Raw genomic sequence first — 19,119 nt, forward strand, 5'->3', positions numbered from 1 at the left:
ACCCTCCCATTACCATTATCTCTAATTCACTCTCCTGAGTCTCATCTGTGTTGTATGTCTGCAAACATGCAGTCATTGGACTTGTGTGGGGAGGGTTTGACAAGTGTGATGACTGTATTCCTCCACAGATACCATGGGCTCGGACATGGAGTTGGACCAGTTACTTTTCACTTTGACTTGATGGGTGTGACCTGTAAAGAATGAATGGCACCATGCAATGGTGAAGGGCTATAACCCAGGGTTGATTGCAACTGGTGTTGGAAAACACATGTAGTAGGGCAGAATAGAGGAACTGGGCACAAGTTACTGGTTTGGTCCCTGGTTAGTCCCCAAAAACGTGGCAGAAACAGCAGAAACTATTCGATGGCATTGCATCAAGGCCCAATTTGAGCAGAAGTCATAGGATATTTACAATTGTAGTAGGCCAATAGATCTGTTTTAAAAGTTCAGGGGTGTAATTTGTTGGATATAAAAGGTGAAGCACAGACAAAGGGAAATCAGATTTTCCTGGGAACCCTCTCGTTGCTGCTCCGTGCTGTTTTTGGACTTTGAAGAAGTTGAATTTGGAATATGATCAGACCTTTTAAAAAAAAGTATCCACAACAGTGCCTCTGTCAGTTGTGTGTCTATATAAACTGCAAAGGTAGCCCACATGACCTCAACTTTCTTACTATGATTGCCTCAATGCACTTAATTAAGACGTACAACAGAACTGAAAGCGTCATTTAGGTGGGGGGAGGGAGGGTTGGGGCGTGGAGTGTTACTTGCACGGGTGTGATTGATACCGTCTGGCACTTTTGGCCTTGTTTGAACACACTGGAGCCCCGTCTTGTAATGTTTCTAATATATATTAAAGAAACTTAATATATATTAAAGAAACTTGGGTTCATCAAAGATTTATTAACTAAGTAGCAACTAGCAAACGCGGTCAACATGTGCCTTCAGTTTGGTGTGTGTGTCTTCTACTAAAGAACCTGCTGCCATGTCGTCAAGATTGTAGGCCTGCAGATCACAGGAACATTTTTTTTAAAGCTAGTCGTTGCTGCCCTCTGGTGTCCGCAAGTAATAACACCCCCAATAGTTTCACATTTCTCCGCCTCTCTCTCTTTTTCACTTGTGCCAGTATGCATAATACGGCCGATCAAACAAATGAGTAAATGGCTCGTTATACCGTTTGTGTTATATGGATATTCCGTAATTCCAAAATGAAACAAAACAACGGAAACCAAGCCTTTCCCCATAATCTGGTTCTGACATCCAAAATGGACAAAACGATATTACGAGGCTATTTTTAATTTTTTTGCAGATACCAGCATAAAGGATATGGAATAATCAAACAAACGAGTAAATGGCTCGTAATACCATTTGTGTTATATGGTTATTCCGTTATTCCAAAATAAAACAAAACAACGGAAACCACGCATTTCCCCGTCATCTGGTTCTGACTTCCGAAATGGACAAATCGATATTACGAGCCTATTTTTCATCTTTTGCAGATATCAGCATAAAGGATATGGAATAATCAAAACAACGATTAATGGCTCTTTATACCATTTGTGTTATATGGTTATTTCATTATTCCAAAAAAAACGAAACAACCAAAAACAAGCCGTTATACTTAAATGTGTTTTCGATTTACTAAAGTGACAAAACGATATTACGGCCCTATTTTGCGTTTGTCAACACGGGTTGCAAATTAGAAAAACCAATGGCTACAAGGTACACGGACCTGATAATTTCACATTTTTGCATTTTTAAAATGTTCTCTGGTTTTAAGTTAAAGGGGTGATTGATTGCAAAACCGATTTTACCTTGTCATAGTTGAATAACGACAGTTCGGTGGGTAAAATGAACATACAGTGAACCTCAAAGTCCATTGACACCTCTTTCCTATGCAAATCTCAAAATGAAAAAATTTGTCTGTAAACAAAAAAGTGAAGCTGGGGAGCAAAGACGCAAAACTACAAACACTCACTGAAACATGAAGGTGGAGACTTGAAATAAAAACGTACAAATAAATCTATTGTGTCTACACAACACTATTTTCAACAGATTGACTAGATATCATTTGAAATGATACCGAGGTGAAATCAGTTTCATATTCGAGATTCAACAGACATTCATATTCGTACCTCCGTTCAGGCTCCGCGTCATATTTAGGGACCGGGGTAAAAGAGTAGACAGTCAGAATGTTTCTTCAATATCTTTGTAAAAAATCAACATAGAAAATTAAAACTTGTTGCACATTCTTCTACTACTAGCTGACCAAGTTGTCCAAGCTTTGGTTTGGTGATAAAGTTGATTATTGATTAACACATAGCCGATAAATCAACAAAAACACCAATATTTCAGTATTTCCTCAATAACTTTGTCAAAAATGAACATAGAAACTTCAGACCTGTTTCACATTCTTCTAATACTAGCAGAACAAGTTGTCCAAGCTTTGGTTTGGTGATAAAGTTGACACATAGCCGATAAATCAACAAAAACACCAATATTTCAGTATTTCCTCAATAACTTTGAGGAAATACAGAAATATTTGTGTTTTTATTGACTATGGATTAATCAATAATCAACTTGGTCACCAAACCAAAGCTTGGACAACTTGTTCTGCTAGTATTAGAAGAATGTGCAACAAGTTTAAAGTTTCTATGTTCATTTTGTACAAAGATATTGAGGAAATACAGAAATATTGGTGTTTTTGTTGATTTATTGGCTATGGATTAATCAATAATCAACTTTATCACCAAACCAAAGCTTGGACAACTTGGTCAGCTAGGAGTAGAAGACTGTGAAACAGGTCTGAAGTTTCTATGTTCATTTTTGACAAAGTTATTGAGGAAATACTGAAATATTGGTGTTTTTGTTGATTTATCGGCTATGTGTTAATCAATAATCAATTTATCACCAAACCAAAGCTTGGACAACTTGGTCAGCTAGGAGTAGAATAATGTGAAACAGGTCTGAAGTTTCTATGTTCATTTTTGACAAAGATATTGAGGAAACACTGAAATATTGGTGTTTTTATTGAATTATTGGCTATGGGTTAATCAATAATCAACTTTATCACCAAACCAAAGCTTGGACAACTTGGTCAGCTAGTAGTAGAAGAATGTGCAACAAGTTTTAATTTTCTATGTTCATTTTTTACAAATATATTGAAGAAACATTCTGACTGTCTACTCTTTTACCCCGGTCCCTAAATATGACGCGGAGCCTTAACGGAGGTACGAATATGAATGTCTGTTGAATCTCGAATATGAAACTGATTTCACCTCGGTTGAAAACGATTACGTTAGTTGTTTCCACTTCTGTTGTCGAAGCAAACAGGGTCGCCTTACGTGAGTAACGTTAGCACTACAGCTTAGCAAACAAACTATCGTGATTCAACTCGGCTTCAGCTCTAGCCATCTTGCTGAAAAATAGATCTGGACAAAGATGCATCTTGAATTGTAGATTTACATGACAACACGGGTTATTTATTTGAATGAAACAGTCAGGAACATGAAATAACGTTAGCCCCATTGCCAATAAACTAGGCTAAATCATCACACACGTTCTACCTATACTCTTGCGTTAGCTAAACTAGTTTAGTCTAGGTGTTTTCGCTATCTAGCTGTTCTTGCAAATCAGCGTTAACTAGAGAGGGTACAATTTATGGGGAAATTGTAGGGTGTGCTTGCTTGCATCGGTTACAGATGGGTCCGTTTATTAACTGTGATTTTTACAACTGATATTTCTGTATATTTTATATAAAAATGCGTACCTATTATTTATGAAGATTGCATAGATTTAAAAGCATAGCCTACATTTGTTGCTGCTCATATACAATTCAAAATACAAAAAGTGAAGTGTAGCATGTCCCTGTACTTTACTGTAAGTCGCTCTGGATACGGGCGTCTGCTAAATGACTAAATGTTATATAGAATGAACCTAACCTATATGACTTAAACGTCACCGTAAGTGTTTCCCTTCTACAGTAGTGATATTTTCAAGCATTTAGCCCACTGATATTGAATTCCTTCATTAAGAACCACCTTTGAAACAAGCTGAACCCCCTTGAAACAAGCTATTATAACAACGTTGTCACCGGCAGAGATAGATAGAATATCGATTGAAACAGTACAGTACCATCTGGTAACTGAAAATATGCCACCAAAAAACGTAAATAAGCTTGACATTTATTTAGGGGGAAATGGCTAATTCAAAAGAAGTTTGCTGGAAGCGATCATTGTCAGTAACAATGCCAAATACGACCATTTGATCTTAGACTAGAGCCCTGCAGGGCCGGATTAACAATTTTCTGTGCCCTGGTCAACAAGGCTCAAGGCCCCCCCCCCCCCCCCCCCCCCCCCTCCGACGATGGCAACTTTGCGATTGTTTGGTCGAGATCATATAGCTCAAGATCATATAGCCTACATTTCTATACTATCAGGCTTATGCATGGCTCAGTGGAGATGTATGTGTGTACAATAGCCTCAGCATAAAGTGCATGCATTCAAAAAACAAAACAGATGCACAACTGTGCATAACTTTTTACAATGAATCTTTCACAGAACTTGGTGGCTTGATGAGTACTTATTGAATGTTTCAATATGTAGCCAATCAATTATCTGTTGACTGCAACAGTGAAATAAAGCAGACAGCTAGGGATGCCTTAACCCTTGTGCTGCCTTCGGGTCACACGACCCCCAAGGTTCACAATGAACCATCGTTGTGTTTACCCGACGGTTAAAAGAAAATGCTTCACGGTTTTTGTATGAGGTAAAGCCGTCGCAATATGACGGTAGGTCACAATGACTGATGGATCAGAATGACCCGAAGATAACACAAGGGTTAAATAGGGGAATAGTTTTGGTTGTTTGGAAAATATGAAACCCCCTACACAGGTGTCCCACACAGGCATGGACATGTAGTGGTAGCAGTGGGTTCCAAACTGCATCGATTGAGGCATGGCAAAAGATGTTCTAAAGTGAAATGTATTCACTGGACACCACTAATATACACTTACAACACTAAGACCATGTAAGGCTTCTAACGTAGTTTAGTCCTCAAGAAACAAGATTTGAGGTTAATTTTGTGCAATCCCTTTTGAAGATTACAAGGAAAGTTAAAAAGGCATGATTTATTCATGCAGTTAGGACAAAATGGGAAAAGCTACTGGCAAATGGAGACCTCCAGGAGTGGCTGCCCACTCTTGTAGCCCTGGAGAGGAACATCTACATTTTTGGAGGAAGGACATCAGAGGGGGCAAGCAATCCCGTGCACCGGTATGACTGGTACATAAACATCTATTCTAAATGAATGCTGTTCATTGACATTAAATGACAAGCATGCCCTTCAGTCCCACTCCCAACATGACAAATGCTTGCAAACTCTCCTTTTGAAATCAGAGGCAATGGATTCTCATGAAATTCAAGAGCGACCTTCCACACAACAGGCTTGACCACTTCATGTGCATGGTACCCTGGAAACTGAAGGCCAAAGTAGAGATGTTGGCCAGGCTCAGAGTTTGGCAGAACCAGACACTGTCCATATGGCCCATGTGTTCACTGGTATGGACACCCAGGGTGTCATATGCAGTGACTGTTGTAATACTGCTCTCCTGACCATGAGAGCTTTACAAATGGTATGATTTGCCTGAAATGTTGAAAATGAAAGTCCTACCAAAAGAAAAGCATCTTGAATTGTCATCTGCATTAATGAATGGATAAAACCAATTCGGAATCAAAAATGATTGTTTAGCAAATATGTAAGCAAAATTGTGTTTTATCAAACATTTATTTCAATGTCTTTACAGTAGAAAGGCTTTTCTACAATGATCAGATTCAATAAATAATTGAGCATTTAACATCACCCCAACATCCCCGCCTATGTAGAACACCACCCCACTAGAAAACCTTTTGGACTGCTTAAGAACAGCAGTATGGAGCCTTGTATATGGGCTGACATCTCCGCCTCACAACGAAGAGAAAATAAATCTGTCAAATACACACACACACTCTTCATGGTTAATCTTCTGGCAAGACTCAAACAGGTTGCGTTTGTCAACTCGCCAACCCGTTCCACTCTTTACGTCCAATATGTACATCTGTGCCGCTACCAGAGAGGCAATGGCCAACAGGAACAGAGATGTGCATTTAATTATTCACCCTTCCTGACTACCTTACAACTCGTCTTTCTCATCCTGCGCTTCTCCCTCGGGTGGAGGTCCACCAGCACTTCCATACAGCTTACTGATAATAGGCTGGACCACCTCCTCCAACTCTTTCTTCTTAGCCTGGAAGTCCTCTAGCTCAGCATCTTGGTGGGACTCCATCCACTCAATCTTCTCCTCCACAGCCTTTTCAATAGTCTCTTTATCGTCGTCAGACAACTTGCCACCCAGCTTCTCCTTGTCGCCAATCTGATTCTTCAGAGAATAGGCGTAGCTCTCCAGCTCATTACGGGCATCAATGCGATCCTTCAGCTTCTTGTCTTCATCAGCAAAGCGCTCAGCATCATTGACCATGCGCTCAATGTCCTCCGGTGTCAAGCGGTTTTGATCGTTGGTGATAGTAATCTTGTTCTTGTTGCCTGTGCCCTTGTCCTCGGCAGTCACGCGCAAGATGCCATTAACGTCTATCTCAAAGGTGACTTCGATTTGGGGCACTCCACGTGGGGCAGGGGGAATTCCAGTCAGGTCAAAAGTACCAAGCAGATGGTTATCCTTTGTCAGAGGACGCTCACCTGAACAAGAAAGTATTACAAGGCATAGTTGTGAAAAACATCACTAACTCACCACTGATGCCCTGCATAATTTTGTTAAATAGTATTAAAATAATATTATAAGTGGTTAAAGCTTACCTTCATAGACTTTGATGGTGACAGTGGGCTGGTTGTCAGAGGCAGTGGAAAAAATCTGAGATTTCTTGGTGGGCACCACAGTGTTCCTAGGGATCAACTTGGTCATGACTCCTCCAACAGTCTCAATACCCAAGGTCAGAGGGCACACATCCAGAAGAACCAGGTCACCTACACAAAGACACATCAAGTTAGCATATTTCTGAAAAGGGAAAACGTGTTTCCTTTTAATTTAAAACTACTTATGTCTTGCAGTCAGAGTTCAAGTAACATATAAATGTTAAGTCTCGCTACACTGCATGTACAACCTTTAACCTAGCATTGTCTAGTTAACAGGTTTTTTAACCATTGATAACCATCCAAACATGGTTTCTTTGGGCTACCTGTATCCTCCTCTCCAGATAGGACACCCGCCTGTACAGCGGCTCCATAGGCCACAGCCTCGTCAGGGTTGATGCCCCTGGAGGGCTCCTTGCCATTGAAGAACTCCTTCACCAGCTGCTGAATCTTTGGGATACGAGTAGAACCTCCAACTAGAACAATCTCATCAATGTCAGGCTTCTTAAGGTCAGAGTCTTCCAGCACCTTCTGGACAGGCTTCATGGTGGAACGGAACAGGTCCTGGATGATGAGAAAGCTATTCAATGAGGTGCAGTTGATTCAGGTCATCAATTGAGAAGTGTAAGTGTAATTGCGGTTTTTACGTAATGCATTTTGATGATTCTTGAAGACTAACATACCATGTTGAGCTCTTCAAACTTGGCACGAGTCAGAGACTCAGAGAAATCTTCTCCCTCGAAGAAGGACTCAATCTCGATGCGGGCCTGATGCTGGGCAGATAGGCCTCTCTTGGCCTTTTCTACCTCACGTCGCAGTTTCTGCACAGCACGATTGTCTTTGCGCACATCCTTGCCAGTCTTCTTCTTGTAAAGCTTGATGAAGTGCTCCATGACACGCTGGTCAAAGTCTTCACCTCCCAGGTGAGTGTCTCCATTGGTGGCTACAACCTCAAACACGCCATTGTCAATGGTCAGGAGGGACACATCAAAAGTGCCGCCACCAAGATCAAAGACAAGGATGTTTTTCTCGCCATCCTTCTTGTCCAGACCATAGGCAATGGCAGCAGCGGTTCTAAGGCAAACAGGAGTAAATGATCAAATCATTGGTAGGTTCTAACCCTGTCATGAATGCAGACCATTTATTGAACTTAAACTTACGGCTCATTGATGATTCTCATCACGTTCAGACCTGCAATGACGCCAGCATCCTTGGTGGCTTGACGCTGGGCATCATTGAAATAGGCAGGGACAGTCACTACAGCATGGGTAACCTGGAAAACAAAACCGGGTGTGACATCAAGACATTGGGAACAAATGTTTAGTCTCTCAGTTATATATTAAAAAGGTTTAAACTTGTGATACCTTCTTTCCCAGGTAGGCCTCGGCAGTTTCCTTCATTTTGGTGAGCACCATAGCTGAGATTTCCTCAGGAGCAAACGTCTTCATCTGACCACCACCGATGTCCACCTGAATATGGGGTTTTGTCTTCTTCTCAATAATCTAGAAACATTGAATGAGTTAATAACCATTCACCATAAGAAACCATTCCATGGACTACTTATGAGGGACGTCAATCATTTCCTACTGCTGTGAAACATGTTTTTAAGGTGCACCTTGAAGGGCAGGAACTTGAGGTCCTGTTGAACAGAAGAGTCAGCCCATGCACGACCAATAAGCCTTTTAGCGTCAAAGACTGTGTTTTCAGGATTGGAGGTCAGCTGGTTCTTGGCAGCATCACCGATCAGACGCTCGCCCTCGGCTGTGAAAGCCACATAGGATGGGGTGATACGGTTTCCCTGATCGTTCGCAATGATCTCAACACGACCATTCTTGAAAACTCCAACACTGAAAAAAAGGGGCACAAAACTAAATGTAATAACCACCAGAAAAATACTAATAAATGTACTGTTATATATGCTATTTACAGGTTGCACCATAACGATTATTTGCACTCGCACAAATGCTCCAAAATATATTTTGAGGTTGCACAGACAATTTCGGTAGCATATGCAACCAAAACGGTTGCAATTTCCAGGCATGCAAACAGGTCAGGGGTAAAAAAGGTGAGAAGGATAGGTCGAACCCCCGACCCTCTAGGGGGGTCCGGGGGCATGCTTCCCCGGAAGGAAATGTATTAAATTTTAAAGTTAAACGCATCAATCTGGTGCACTTTGAGAGCAAAACCTTAAGCTTGTTTTCCGACCTGCATTTTGTTCTGCAGTTGGGCAGTGTTCAACTTCAGTTCGGTTCAGTTCACTTGTCGACGGACTGCTCAGTGTTGCAGACTTTTGAAAACCTCTCCCCATTCTGCCTCTGATTGGCTGTGAGGTTTAGGCATTAGGAGTGACGATGGGTTCCAGAGCCAGATATAAAGTTGCGAAGCACAGGTAAAATGCTGTGTTGGCCACGACCCCCCCCCTCCCCACATTTTGGTTTCAAAAAGGTGAGTTTCACCTAAAGGTGAGGAGTTTGAATGCCTGAATTTCAAGCCCTGTATCCAAATCATAATTGAATGTCCAGTTACAAGTACACTGACGTAGCCGGTAAATTTAACACAACAGTCGAGCCCAAGTATTACAACGTGGAATCATGTCAGCTATTTGGAATTTCTTTAAACTTGAAAACGGCTTATTGTAATATCTGTAACAACCATTTCAAGGGGAGGCACAAAGGACTACAGCAAGACATCTGATAAAGCATTTTGGCTTCCACAGCTTGGAACTTTCTATCAGCACCATGCACTAGTTGAGAGCAAACTTTTCAGCAAAGCTTCTCAAGTTTGTCTGAAGTATTGGTCTTAACAAAAAGATATTGGTACACCTCTACAAACAGTAACGGAGCATTTCCAACAGATCAGACCTCTTCAATTGGTGGCCCGCGGGCCGAATCTGGCCCTTTAACAACCTCAAACCTGCCCTTTGATCATTTATAAATATGAAAGATTTTTTGAAAGATGTATTCCGGTTTATCAACGTCACTAATGCTAGTAACAGAGTGCTGACGTCAGTTCACGTTCATCAATCTTACCATTCTCGCCATTTGACAGAGCCATACACAGCTAATGAGCTATCGGGATAGCCCGATTGGCATGCGAGCATCCTCTGCTCTAAGGGAGGCGCTTCAGTCTGTTGGAAGTGTTGCGTTCTGGACAGAGCACATTGTTGAAGAGAAAATCCCAAATTCAAGAAGGTTCGCAGTTATCCTGCTTACCCCGTTAGGATCAGCGTAGACGTGGTTTCTCACACAATGTCATTAAAACGAACAATCAATCCTTTGACAAATGATCACCTTCACTGTCTGCGATTGCTCCGACCACTTACGAACCAAACTTTTCAGCTCTTGTACAATCCAAAAAGTGTCATTTCTGACAGAAATGTTGTTTAAGTTTAATAAATGCCAATTAGGTGCAGTAGTGAGACTTTATTTCATATTTCATTGTTTCATATTTAAAACAAGCAAATTACTGCACAAACAAAGACAGGCAAGAAATTTAACTGAATTTATGGACTGTTAAAAGCATTATCCTTGTGTTCTCATTTAAATACGTTATTATTCTCTCTTCAAAGTTATGGGTGTGTACATAGTTTGACTACAAGATGAAAAATGTAATAATTAAAAATAAAAATTGTATTAATAGGACAGCCCATACACTAGTTCATAAGTGTTTTCAAACACAGAAATACTTATTTTATTTAAAAAAAATGTAAGGCCCTATTCAAAGTAATTGAATAGGCCGGTAATAGATGCTTACCAGGAATAAGTAGTGCCGAGGTCGATTCCTACCACTGTCCCAACGCTTTCCCTCTTGTCGTCGTCGGCAAACGCAGTGCCGGTAACCAAAAGTACCACGCACAGTAGCCTCATGTTCAACTCTTCACTCAACACAGCAAATCTGTTATGATTTAGGAAACAACGAATTGTTTTTAATGAATCTTACACTATAGTGGCTAATTCAATTAGCCAAACAGTCCGCCCCCTCACTAGTCCTGGTTAGACCAACGTCAAAGAAACCCAATGGGTGGAGACGGTGGGACTAGCTAACTAGCAAGCTAACATGCGTGCATTCATTTAGCATTACACTGGTGCAAGTCAAGCTCAGACATTACATAGGCAATCTCTGTAACCCTAGACCACGTTAAATGTACTTATTACGCTAGCCAACTAGCTAGCAAATGTTGCAAGCCGGTACTCCGTATTTGACTACAGAAGACTATTGTACCAAGCAAAATAGCCTGTAATAGTAGAGTACAACTACCTAGCTTATCTACACTAAGTAGCCTACTGTAGCTGGAAAAAAAATCCAGCTGAGAAAACTATTACATTAGAGTTATGTCACATACCTTTATGGACAATCTTATTGGAGATTGTATCCCACTTCCTACTTCGTTTCACGGTTGGTGTTTTACTGTAAAATGTCAAAAGAGAGACGTCTTTCCTGAATTTGCAAATCTGTAAAATGATCTTGAATGAACGGTGTGCGCCGTATATAAGCCGTCACTTCTTCCCCATCGTGGAGCCTTACTATTGGTCAAGCGGCAGTTTGTTGGAAGGATTTAATTGGTGCCAGCAGACATGCTGGCCAGCGCTGATTTGCACACGTTTGGCCAAGTAAACGTCATGACCAGAGCCATTGAAAGAGAGTTTTTCAATCAAAACCTATTGAAAGAAAATGAACAGACAATATACATCTGATTGTGTGTGTGTGTGTGAGTTTGTGCGTGTGTGTTTGTTTGCTTGTAGCAGCGTTCGCATTTTATGTTTATACTCTACCAGCATAACATGAACTACATCCTGAAGGAAAGGAAAGAGAAAGAAAGAGGAGAAAGACAGCAAACCCAGCCCAGTGGCCTTTTGCTGCAAGGCCACCTCATTCCATAGGTCAAGTTTATAACAAATACATATTCAATAAGATGCATAGATTTAAATCTCTCATCAATTATAACAACAGTGATATGGACATTGATACACTCTCAACACTTTCTCATTAGCCACTTTACACACTGTCTCTGTCAGTTACTGGTTGCACTATCATCAATAATGCACTAATTGTACCCCACTTGACTTGAGTTAGTATGGGTTATTATGTGTATTACAGGTTTAGTATACTGTAGTGTATATTGTATATTATTTTGTATATTTAGGAGGTTTATTATATTTTAGCTTATCATAGATGTTCTGAGTACTTATATGTTATGTTATGCCAGGTTGCTTTGCATTGTCTTGTCCTAAGAATTTCAGTGCCCAGTCTGACCTTGTGTTTTTCTTTGCATCTGATAATAAAACAATTGAACTTGAACTTGACACTTGAATTGAAAAATAAAATGAAGTCTACATGAAATTTTGCACACTAGATGACTTATAGAACGCAGACACACAGCTCTCATTCACCTGAGCCACAAGTGTAGAACAATGTACTCTCTTGTTTGTCAAGGTAACTAACATATTTTGCATTTGTACCTTGGCGTACTGCTCGTCCAGAACAGATGATATGGACACTGTGTCATTGTGTTCTTGGTTTCTGTGTTCTTGGAGAGTCATAAACTCAGATGATAAAGGAAAATAGAAAACCTCTGTTAGTTCAAATATGATTGATACAGTCAGGGGCTATAGAAAGTGTATAAATGCAGGCAGAATTAAATGACCCCCAGTGTCTGTACTGTATGAAGCAAGCATAACCCTTTTTGTTTTATAAAAGTAGCTAGAATGGTATGGAGGACCAAATCTGCCATATTTACAAATGAATGAATGAATAAATAAATGTCCACATCCATGCATTTAGACATAAATAAATGAATATATGTATTAATTAATGCACAATTGTCAATCAATAGTTACATATATTTTACATTTATGTATGTATTTATTTATTCATTTATTGATTGAGTCATTTATTTATTCATTTATTTATTTATGTATTCATTCATTCATTGTTCCCAATATGATAATGAGAGGAGGCCAGTAGGCGTGGAAACTGACGTTCAGACATTGCAATCAATCCAGAGCCATAGTCTAGCAATCTAGCTAACGCCTGGGACACACTGGCTGCGAAGCGCCCTGAAGCACCACAATCTGCTACGAATGACGCGATGCTGTTCACACTAGACGCACATTTCTCCACGCCGGTCACCAAGCCTTTCACCTTCCCTGAGCTTTCCTTTAATACATGTAAAGCTGACATGGTACATAAACATGGCATAGGCTACAGGTTAATTAGGCAACTTGTTGCTCCAACAACCGTCGCAACAGCATCCCATTCCCAACATAACGTGGCAATGTTTGGCTTTTGTTGCCGTAGTCTTTGTAAAATACGTGCTGTGGGACATACAGCTCCATGTAGGACTAGCTACATTTCATCTTCGATGATTTACTTTGTGTCGTCAATCTTCACAAATTTCTCTTCTGCTTGATTGGGGGCTATGACAGATCGTCTATCTCGCTCTTACACACAGGACAAAAAAGTTGGTTTGACAATCAACAATCAGGATTTTCAGAATGTTTACATTTTGAGAATTGATCGGATATCGTTTTTATCGGGGTAAACACATGGTTGGCCGGTCAGCGTAGTAAAGTTGGGTGTTAAGTGATAGCCCACAACTAACGTAGTCAATTCTTTATAACATGTTTGTTTATCCAAATATCATATGGTGAATTAAATCTTTGTTTTCAACGAGGTCGGCCCGCCTGGCCATGTAGGCTATGTTGTCCATAAAAACGATATCCGCTTCGCAGCCAGTGTGTCCCAGGCGTTAGCTAGATTGAATCTATGGCTCTGGATTGATTGCAATGTCTGAACGTCAGTTTCCCCGCCTACTGGCCTCCTCTCATTATCATATTGGGAACAATGAATGAATGAATGAATACATGAATAAATCAATCAATAAATGAATAAATAAATGAATAAATACATACATAAATGTAAAATATATGTAACTATTGATTGACAATTGTGCATTAATTAATACATATATTCGTTTATTTCTGTCTAAATGCATTCATTTGTAAATATGGCAGGTTTGGTCCTCCATAGAACGGGGAACACTTTGTATTTATTTACATGAGAACAATTTCACTCTAAACCCAATTCTATTCAACAATTTAGTATTGGCAATAGTATGTGATATCCCTAAACACATTTCTGCATTTTGTTCTAAATTCTACAAAAAATTGTATACAGCTTCATTGTCAACCTCTTACAATCAATCAGGGTTCATCTCTCTAATAATGCAAGGAATCTGTGTGTGTATCTGTGTATATCTGTCTGTGTACGAATTAGAATGGGTCTTGTTTCCAACTAGTATCCGGAGAACCAGGCACTCTGCAAAATTCATATTTTGCAGGTGTCTTTTTTATAATCCAACGTAGAGCAGTGCCGCGATTGGCGTTGTTTGGATAAGCATTTCAACATTATAAAAACTAATCGCAGCCTATTTTGCTTGCCTCGCTCTCAACTCTCGGCCATGTTGAGTTGACTGAGCTGCACTAAGCTAGCTCTCGCAAATCGAAACAATATGGATATATAGCGAGCCGAAAACAGGCATCCAACAGAAACAATATTATGTAAGTCAGTGCAATACAGAAAATCCAAGACTATTTTACAGATGGAATACTGGCTAGCTAACTATGAAAATACTCTATTTAACCCTTGTGTTATCTTCGGGTCGTTCTGACCCATCAGTCATTGTGACCCACCGTCGTATTGCGACAACTTTACCGCATACAAAAACAAAGTGAAGCATTTTCTTTTAACCGTTGGGCTGTCTCAGACCCCCCACATTGCGAAGGTTAAAAGAAAATTATTTTTATTTGTTTTTGTATTGGGTAAAATTGGGTAAACACAACGATGGTTCGTTATGAACCTTTGGGTCATGTGACCCGAAGGCAGCACGAGGGTTAAAGTGGATGGTATAGTTGGTATGGAAGCAGGTATAGTTGGAAGGTTAGCTACAATTAGTTTGCAGTGCTGCTTTCAAAGGGTAGCCTATCATATGGATGAAATGCTGGCAAGCTAACAGATTGAGATTGAATATAAAGTGGATACTTTATATTGTCTGAGTTGATATGATGATCCTTAAAAATAATAAATAAAATAATGAATTGTTATATAATGCTTTATTACAATACCTTTTTTATTAGACTGCTTGGTTTAAAACTTAGGCTAAGTGAAGTTTGCAATCATGCGCAATGGTACGATGTGTGATCTGATAGTTAACTGACACCAACTAGCTATAATATGCTTGTTATATGAGTGAATTGACTAGAGAGGGTACAATTTCTGGGGAAATTGTAGGGTGTGCTTGCTTGCGTCGGTTCCGTCCTCTAAGTTTTTCCCTTCTAGTGATATTTTCAAGCATTTAGCCTACTCATATTGCATATTTCATTAAGAACACCCTTTGAAACAGCTGCGAACCACAAGCTACTGTAACAACGTTGTCACTGGCAGTGTGGAATCGCGATTCAAACAGTACCGTCTGCTAACTGAAAATATGCCCCCCAAAACGTAAATAAGTTTGACATTAATGTAGGGGGAAATGGCTAATTCAAAATAAGTTTGCTAGAGGCAAGCTAGCTGCTGTTGCTCCACATTTCACTGATTGTTTGAAAGCACCGGAAATGAGAACGTTTCTTTTGACATAAAGGCTGTTTATCAATCCACGTCTTTTTCCGTTCTTGTGTTCTTGCGAACTCGTTTGACGTCATCTTTCATTGCCCAAGTACAGTTTCAATCCAAAGAACACAAGTCACCAAGAACGCCAAAAATACCCGGAAATGTTCCTGATCCGCCCCTTTTATCAAGGATGCATTGGATGCATAGAGTTAATATAACTAGAGGAAGCAACTTTTGTCTTCCAAGATGGCGTCCCCATTCATTTCTATGAAAAGTGCTCAGTGGCGCAGTGAGGCAAGCGAGAGTACGAAACTGGACCGCGCCATCTTTCCACTTCCGACTCTTCCGGTCTAGCTTTAAACAGTGGCTCTTTTTTTCCCTAGCTCCGAGACCTTGTGCACGCTTGCAACTAGCTGTACACGTCATACTTTGCGACAACCAGTCGCGAGCATAGATTTATATGGTTGCGAGCGTGTGAGCTAAGGCATTGCAGTGGCAGAATGGGGTACAAGTCCGATAAGAATCAGAAACATGATGCAAACTTTACGGAAATGTATGCTGTCACTGTATAGTATTCCTTTCACTTGTTTTTTAGAAATAGGCTATAGGGCTAAATATAGGGCTATTCTAGATGGAACTCATCACATATGTTGCTTTTTTTCTTTGTGATATGAGTATGATTTCCAACGCATTGTATCGGATTAAATAAACTGTTAACATGAACACTTAGCTCCGTCGTTGTTCTCGCCAGGCAAAGAAAGCTTAATAGTTAATTTTGTAACAGAAATCTTCCATAATGCAGACTTACCATAGCTTACTGTCGACTTTATATTCAAACAAAATGCCACGAATTTCACACTGCCCTAACCCAAACGCCTATTAATGGATATAACGTGATCTAACAAGACTTGGTAATAATGTAATAAATTGTGTCTAAAATATAATCTACTTTATTGAACGTGCCTTTGAAAGGGGCATATTAACAGAACTATATAGACGTTTCCATCAGATATAAGTGGGGGTGAAATCAGTCTGGCTTTGACACGATCAAAAAAAGAATAATGAGCGTGTTTAACAAAAGCTTCTGAAGGCAAGACTAATATTATTTAAATATAGGCCTATATATCATTTCCTATTGTGGTTATCAGTTAAAGTACTATTAATCTTCGTCTTTGCTCCAGATAGACATGTCAACAATCTATGCTCACGCTTAACATAATATAATATTTGCCATCATGTCATGAACGTTTTTACGAAAAATCAAATCTATTTTAAAACTAGAGAGGGTACAATTTCTGGGGAAATTGTAGGGTGTGCTTGCTTGCGTCGGTTGCACAGGGGTCCGTTTTTTAATGACATTTTTACAACTGATATTTCTGTATTTTATATAAAAATGCATACTTATTATTTATAAAGATTACATAGATTTAAAAGCATTTTTTTTTTGCTGCTCATTTACAACTGAAAATACGAGTGAAGTGTAGAATGAAATAGATGTCTTCTCATTTCCCCTGCAAGAGGCAGCCTCATCGTTGAATCAAAACGAATACATTTGGCAGACCGGTGTAAAAATTGACCTAATCTCTATGACTTAAACGTCATTTTAAGTTTTTCCATTCTCATGATATTTTCATGCATTTAGCCTACTCATTGCATTCATTCATTAATAAAAAACCCCCTTTGAAGATTATTCTACAACGTTACCGGCAGTAGAAGATGGAATCGCGATTCAAACAGTACCATCTGCTAACTGAAAATATGCCCCCCAAAACGTAAATAAGCTTCACATTTATTTAGTGGAAAATCGCTCATTCAGAAAAAGCTCGCTGGTAGCGATCATTGTCAGTAACAACGCAAAATGCGATATAGTCCTGTGTGGAGAAGCTGCCCCGGTAAATTGTACTAGTACTACGGTACAGTACTAGACTACTGCTGTGTTCGTCTTGGTAGCGATTGCGTTGGTTGAATTGGATTTAACGTTCCGTTGTACGGTTTAGGCTGAAATTAATTATTTTCATGAACAGATTGACAAAGTTTAGGCTGTGGCAATGAAGTTCAGGTTAGTAGTTAGATAGACTTTTGATTTAAGTAAGGGGAGTGCCGAACATGTTCTGTCGCCGTTTGACTTCCTAAACAGCTGTGTAGCTTGTAGTGTCTCGCGTAGGCTACAGCGTTGCAGTGATACACTGGATTGAAACCACAGGTAATGATAATTTAACCCACAAATCGTTTACTTGTAATCTAATGTCATAATAAATCCTACAACGAAAATGTATATGTGAGGAATGTTTATTTTAACGATTGAAAACAGATACATCATAGACCACTGTAGTATGTGTTGCCCGGGCAACACAGGCTAATGTCATGATGCTAATACTTCAGTGAAATAGTAGACTACTGTTTCCGAAAGTAGATGTACTTCCTTAATAATATCATCTTATATTGTACATTACACATCACAATTGTGTGTCATATCACAAAGTAAAATGAGTAAATAGTTATCACCCTGGCCTCTTTGCTTGTGGCGTTTCTGCAGCTGCCTTGCAGTAAAGCTATAGTTAGCCTAGCTATCCCCCAAGTTAACAAATGCGAAACGAATGTTCTGCCAAAGATAGTCACGCATGTTTTCGTGACGTTAGTAACGTCAGTGACTGTGGCTAGCAAATTAGCTGCCTTGCAGTAAAGCTATAGTTAGCCTAGCTATCCCCCAAGTTAACAGATGCGAAACGAATGTTCTGCCAAAGGTAGTCACGCGTGTTTTCGTGACGTTAGTGACGTTAGTAATGTCAGTGACTGTGGCTAGCCAATTAGCCACCGTTAGCTTCACTTTTCGCCACAAAAACTTAACTTGAGCCTAAACCATGCAACGGAACGTAAATCCCAATAGAAGCAACTCAATCGCTACCAAGACGAAACTTTTGACACCTAGGTTGTCTATGTAGGCCAAATATTGACTGAGTTTTAGGGTGGCAAAAAGAAAAAAAAAATAATAATAATAAAAAATATATATATGTGAGAGAACAAAGGTTGTGCCCTTGCCGAAGGCAAAGCACACCCAATAACGGGAATAAACTATATTAACAACATTTCATGTATGTGTGACAACCATTTGCTAAACTTGCTACAACAGGGCAGGCAACTCTAGCCATTTCTTTCAGCTCCAGGTAAATCGGCTATCGGCCAATGTGAACTTTAGTGCTCGTGCCCTGTTAAGGTCGATTTATACTTCTCCGTTTTTACGGAGACGGACACAGGGAACGCCCTCTCCGACGAGGAACTCCCTCTCCGTGCCCTCTCCGAGCCCCTCGGAGAGCTCTACGTGCACCTCCTGATTTTCCTGACTATCCGTCCGTCCGTCATTTTACGGATACCCCTTGGCTGTGATTGGTCCATATTAAGAACCGCTTGGGTCAGGGGCGGGGGTGGGGTTGCCGTGACCAACAAGACGGAACAGAATCCTTTGACCGCCATTGCTGTAAGTTTACAATTCATATTTCAGCTAAACAGTACATGTAAATCAACATCTGAATTAAAATGTGATGAGAAATGGGCAGTGTACTTGCTGAAAATGTGCTTATTTTATTGACGAAACGGCTAATTTGTACATTTGCT

At 39.9% G+C, this 19,119-nt stretch overlaps 1 protein-coding gene across 1 annotated transcript; it reads right to left on the reverse strand.

Moving 5' to 3' along the window:
- Nucleotides 1–5,762: 5,762 nt before the first annotated feature.
- On the reverse strand, nt 5,763–11,392 carry hspa5 (heat shock protein 5). The gene is made up of 9 exons (XM_062478650.1): nt 11,243–11,392; nt 10,654–10,804; nt 8,516–8,747; nt 8,265–8,402; nt 8,061–8,173; nt 7,584–7,974; nt 7,227–7,464; nt 6,847–7,014; nt 5,763–6,729 (listed from the first exon to the last, which is right to left on the reverse strand). Exons 2-9 carry the CDS (start codon nt 10,764–10,766, stop codon nt 6,167–6,169), a joined length of 1,956 nt encoding a protein of 651 aa, XP_062334634.1. The 5' UTR covers nt 10,767–10,804; nt 11,243–11,392; the 3' UTR covers nt 5,763–6,166.
- Between the last annotated feature and the right edge of the window lie 7,727 nt (nt 11,393–19,119).

This window comes from Osmerus eperlanus, chromosome 14 (genome assembly GCF_963692335.1).
Source record: "Osmerus eperlanus chromosome 14, fOsmEpe2.1, whole genome shotgun sequence".
NCBI lineage: Eukaryota > Metazoa > Chordata > Actinopteri > Osmeriformes > Osmeridae > Osmerus > Osmerus eperlanus.

Excerpts from the sequence above, each read along its gene's own strand:
- hspa5 (XM_062478650.1), bottom strand. The coding sequence starts at position 10,766 with ATGAGGCTACTGTGCGTGGTACTTTTGGTTACCGGCACTGCGTTTGCC. Across the intron at positions 8,403-8,515 it reads TCAAGTTCCTGCCCTTCAAG|ATTATTGAGAAGAAGACAAA; the intron begins GTGCACCTTAAA and ends CAATGTTTCTAG. Across the intron at positions 7,015-7,226 it reads ATCTGGAGAGGAGGATACAG|GTGACCTGGTTCTTCTGGAT; the intron begins GTAGCCCAAAGA and ends GTCTTTGTGTAG.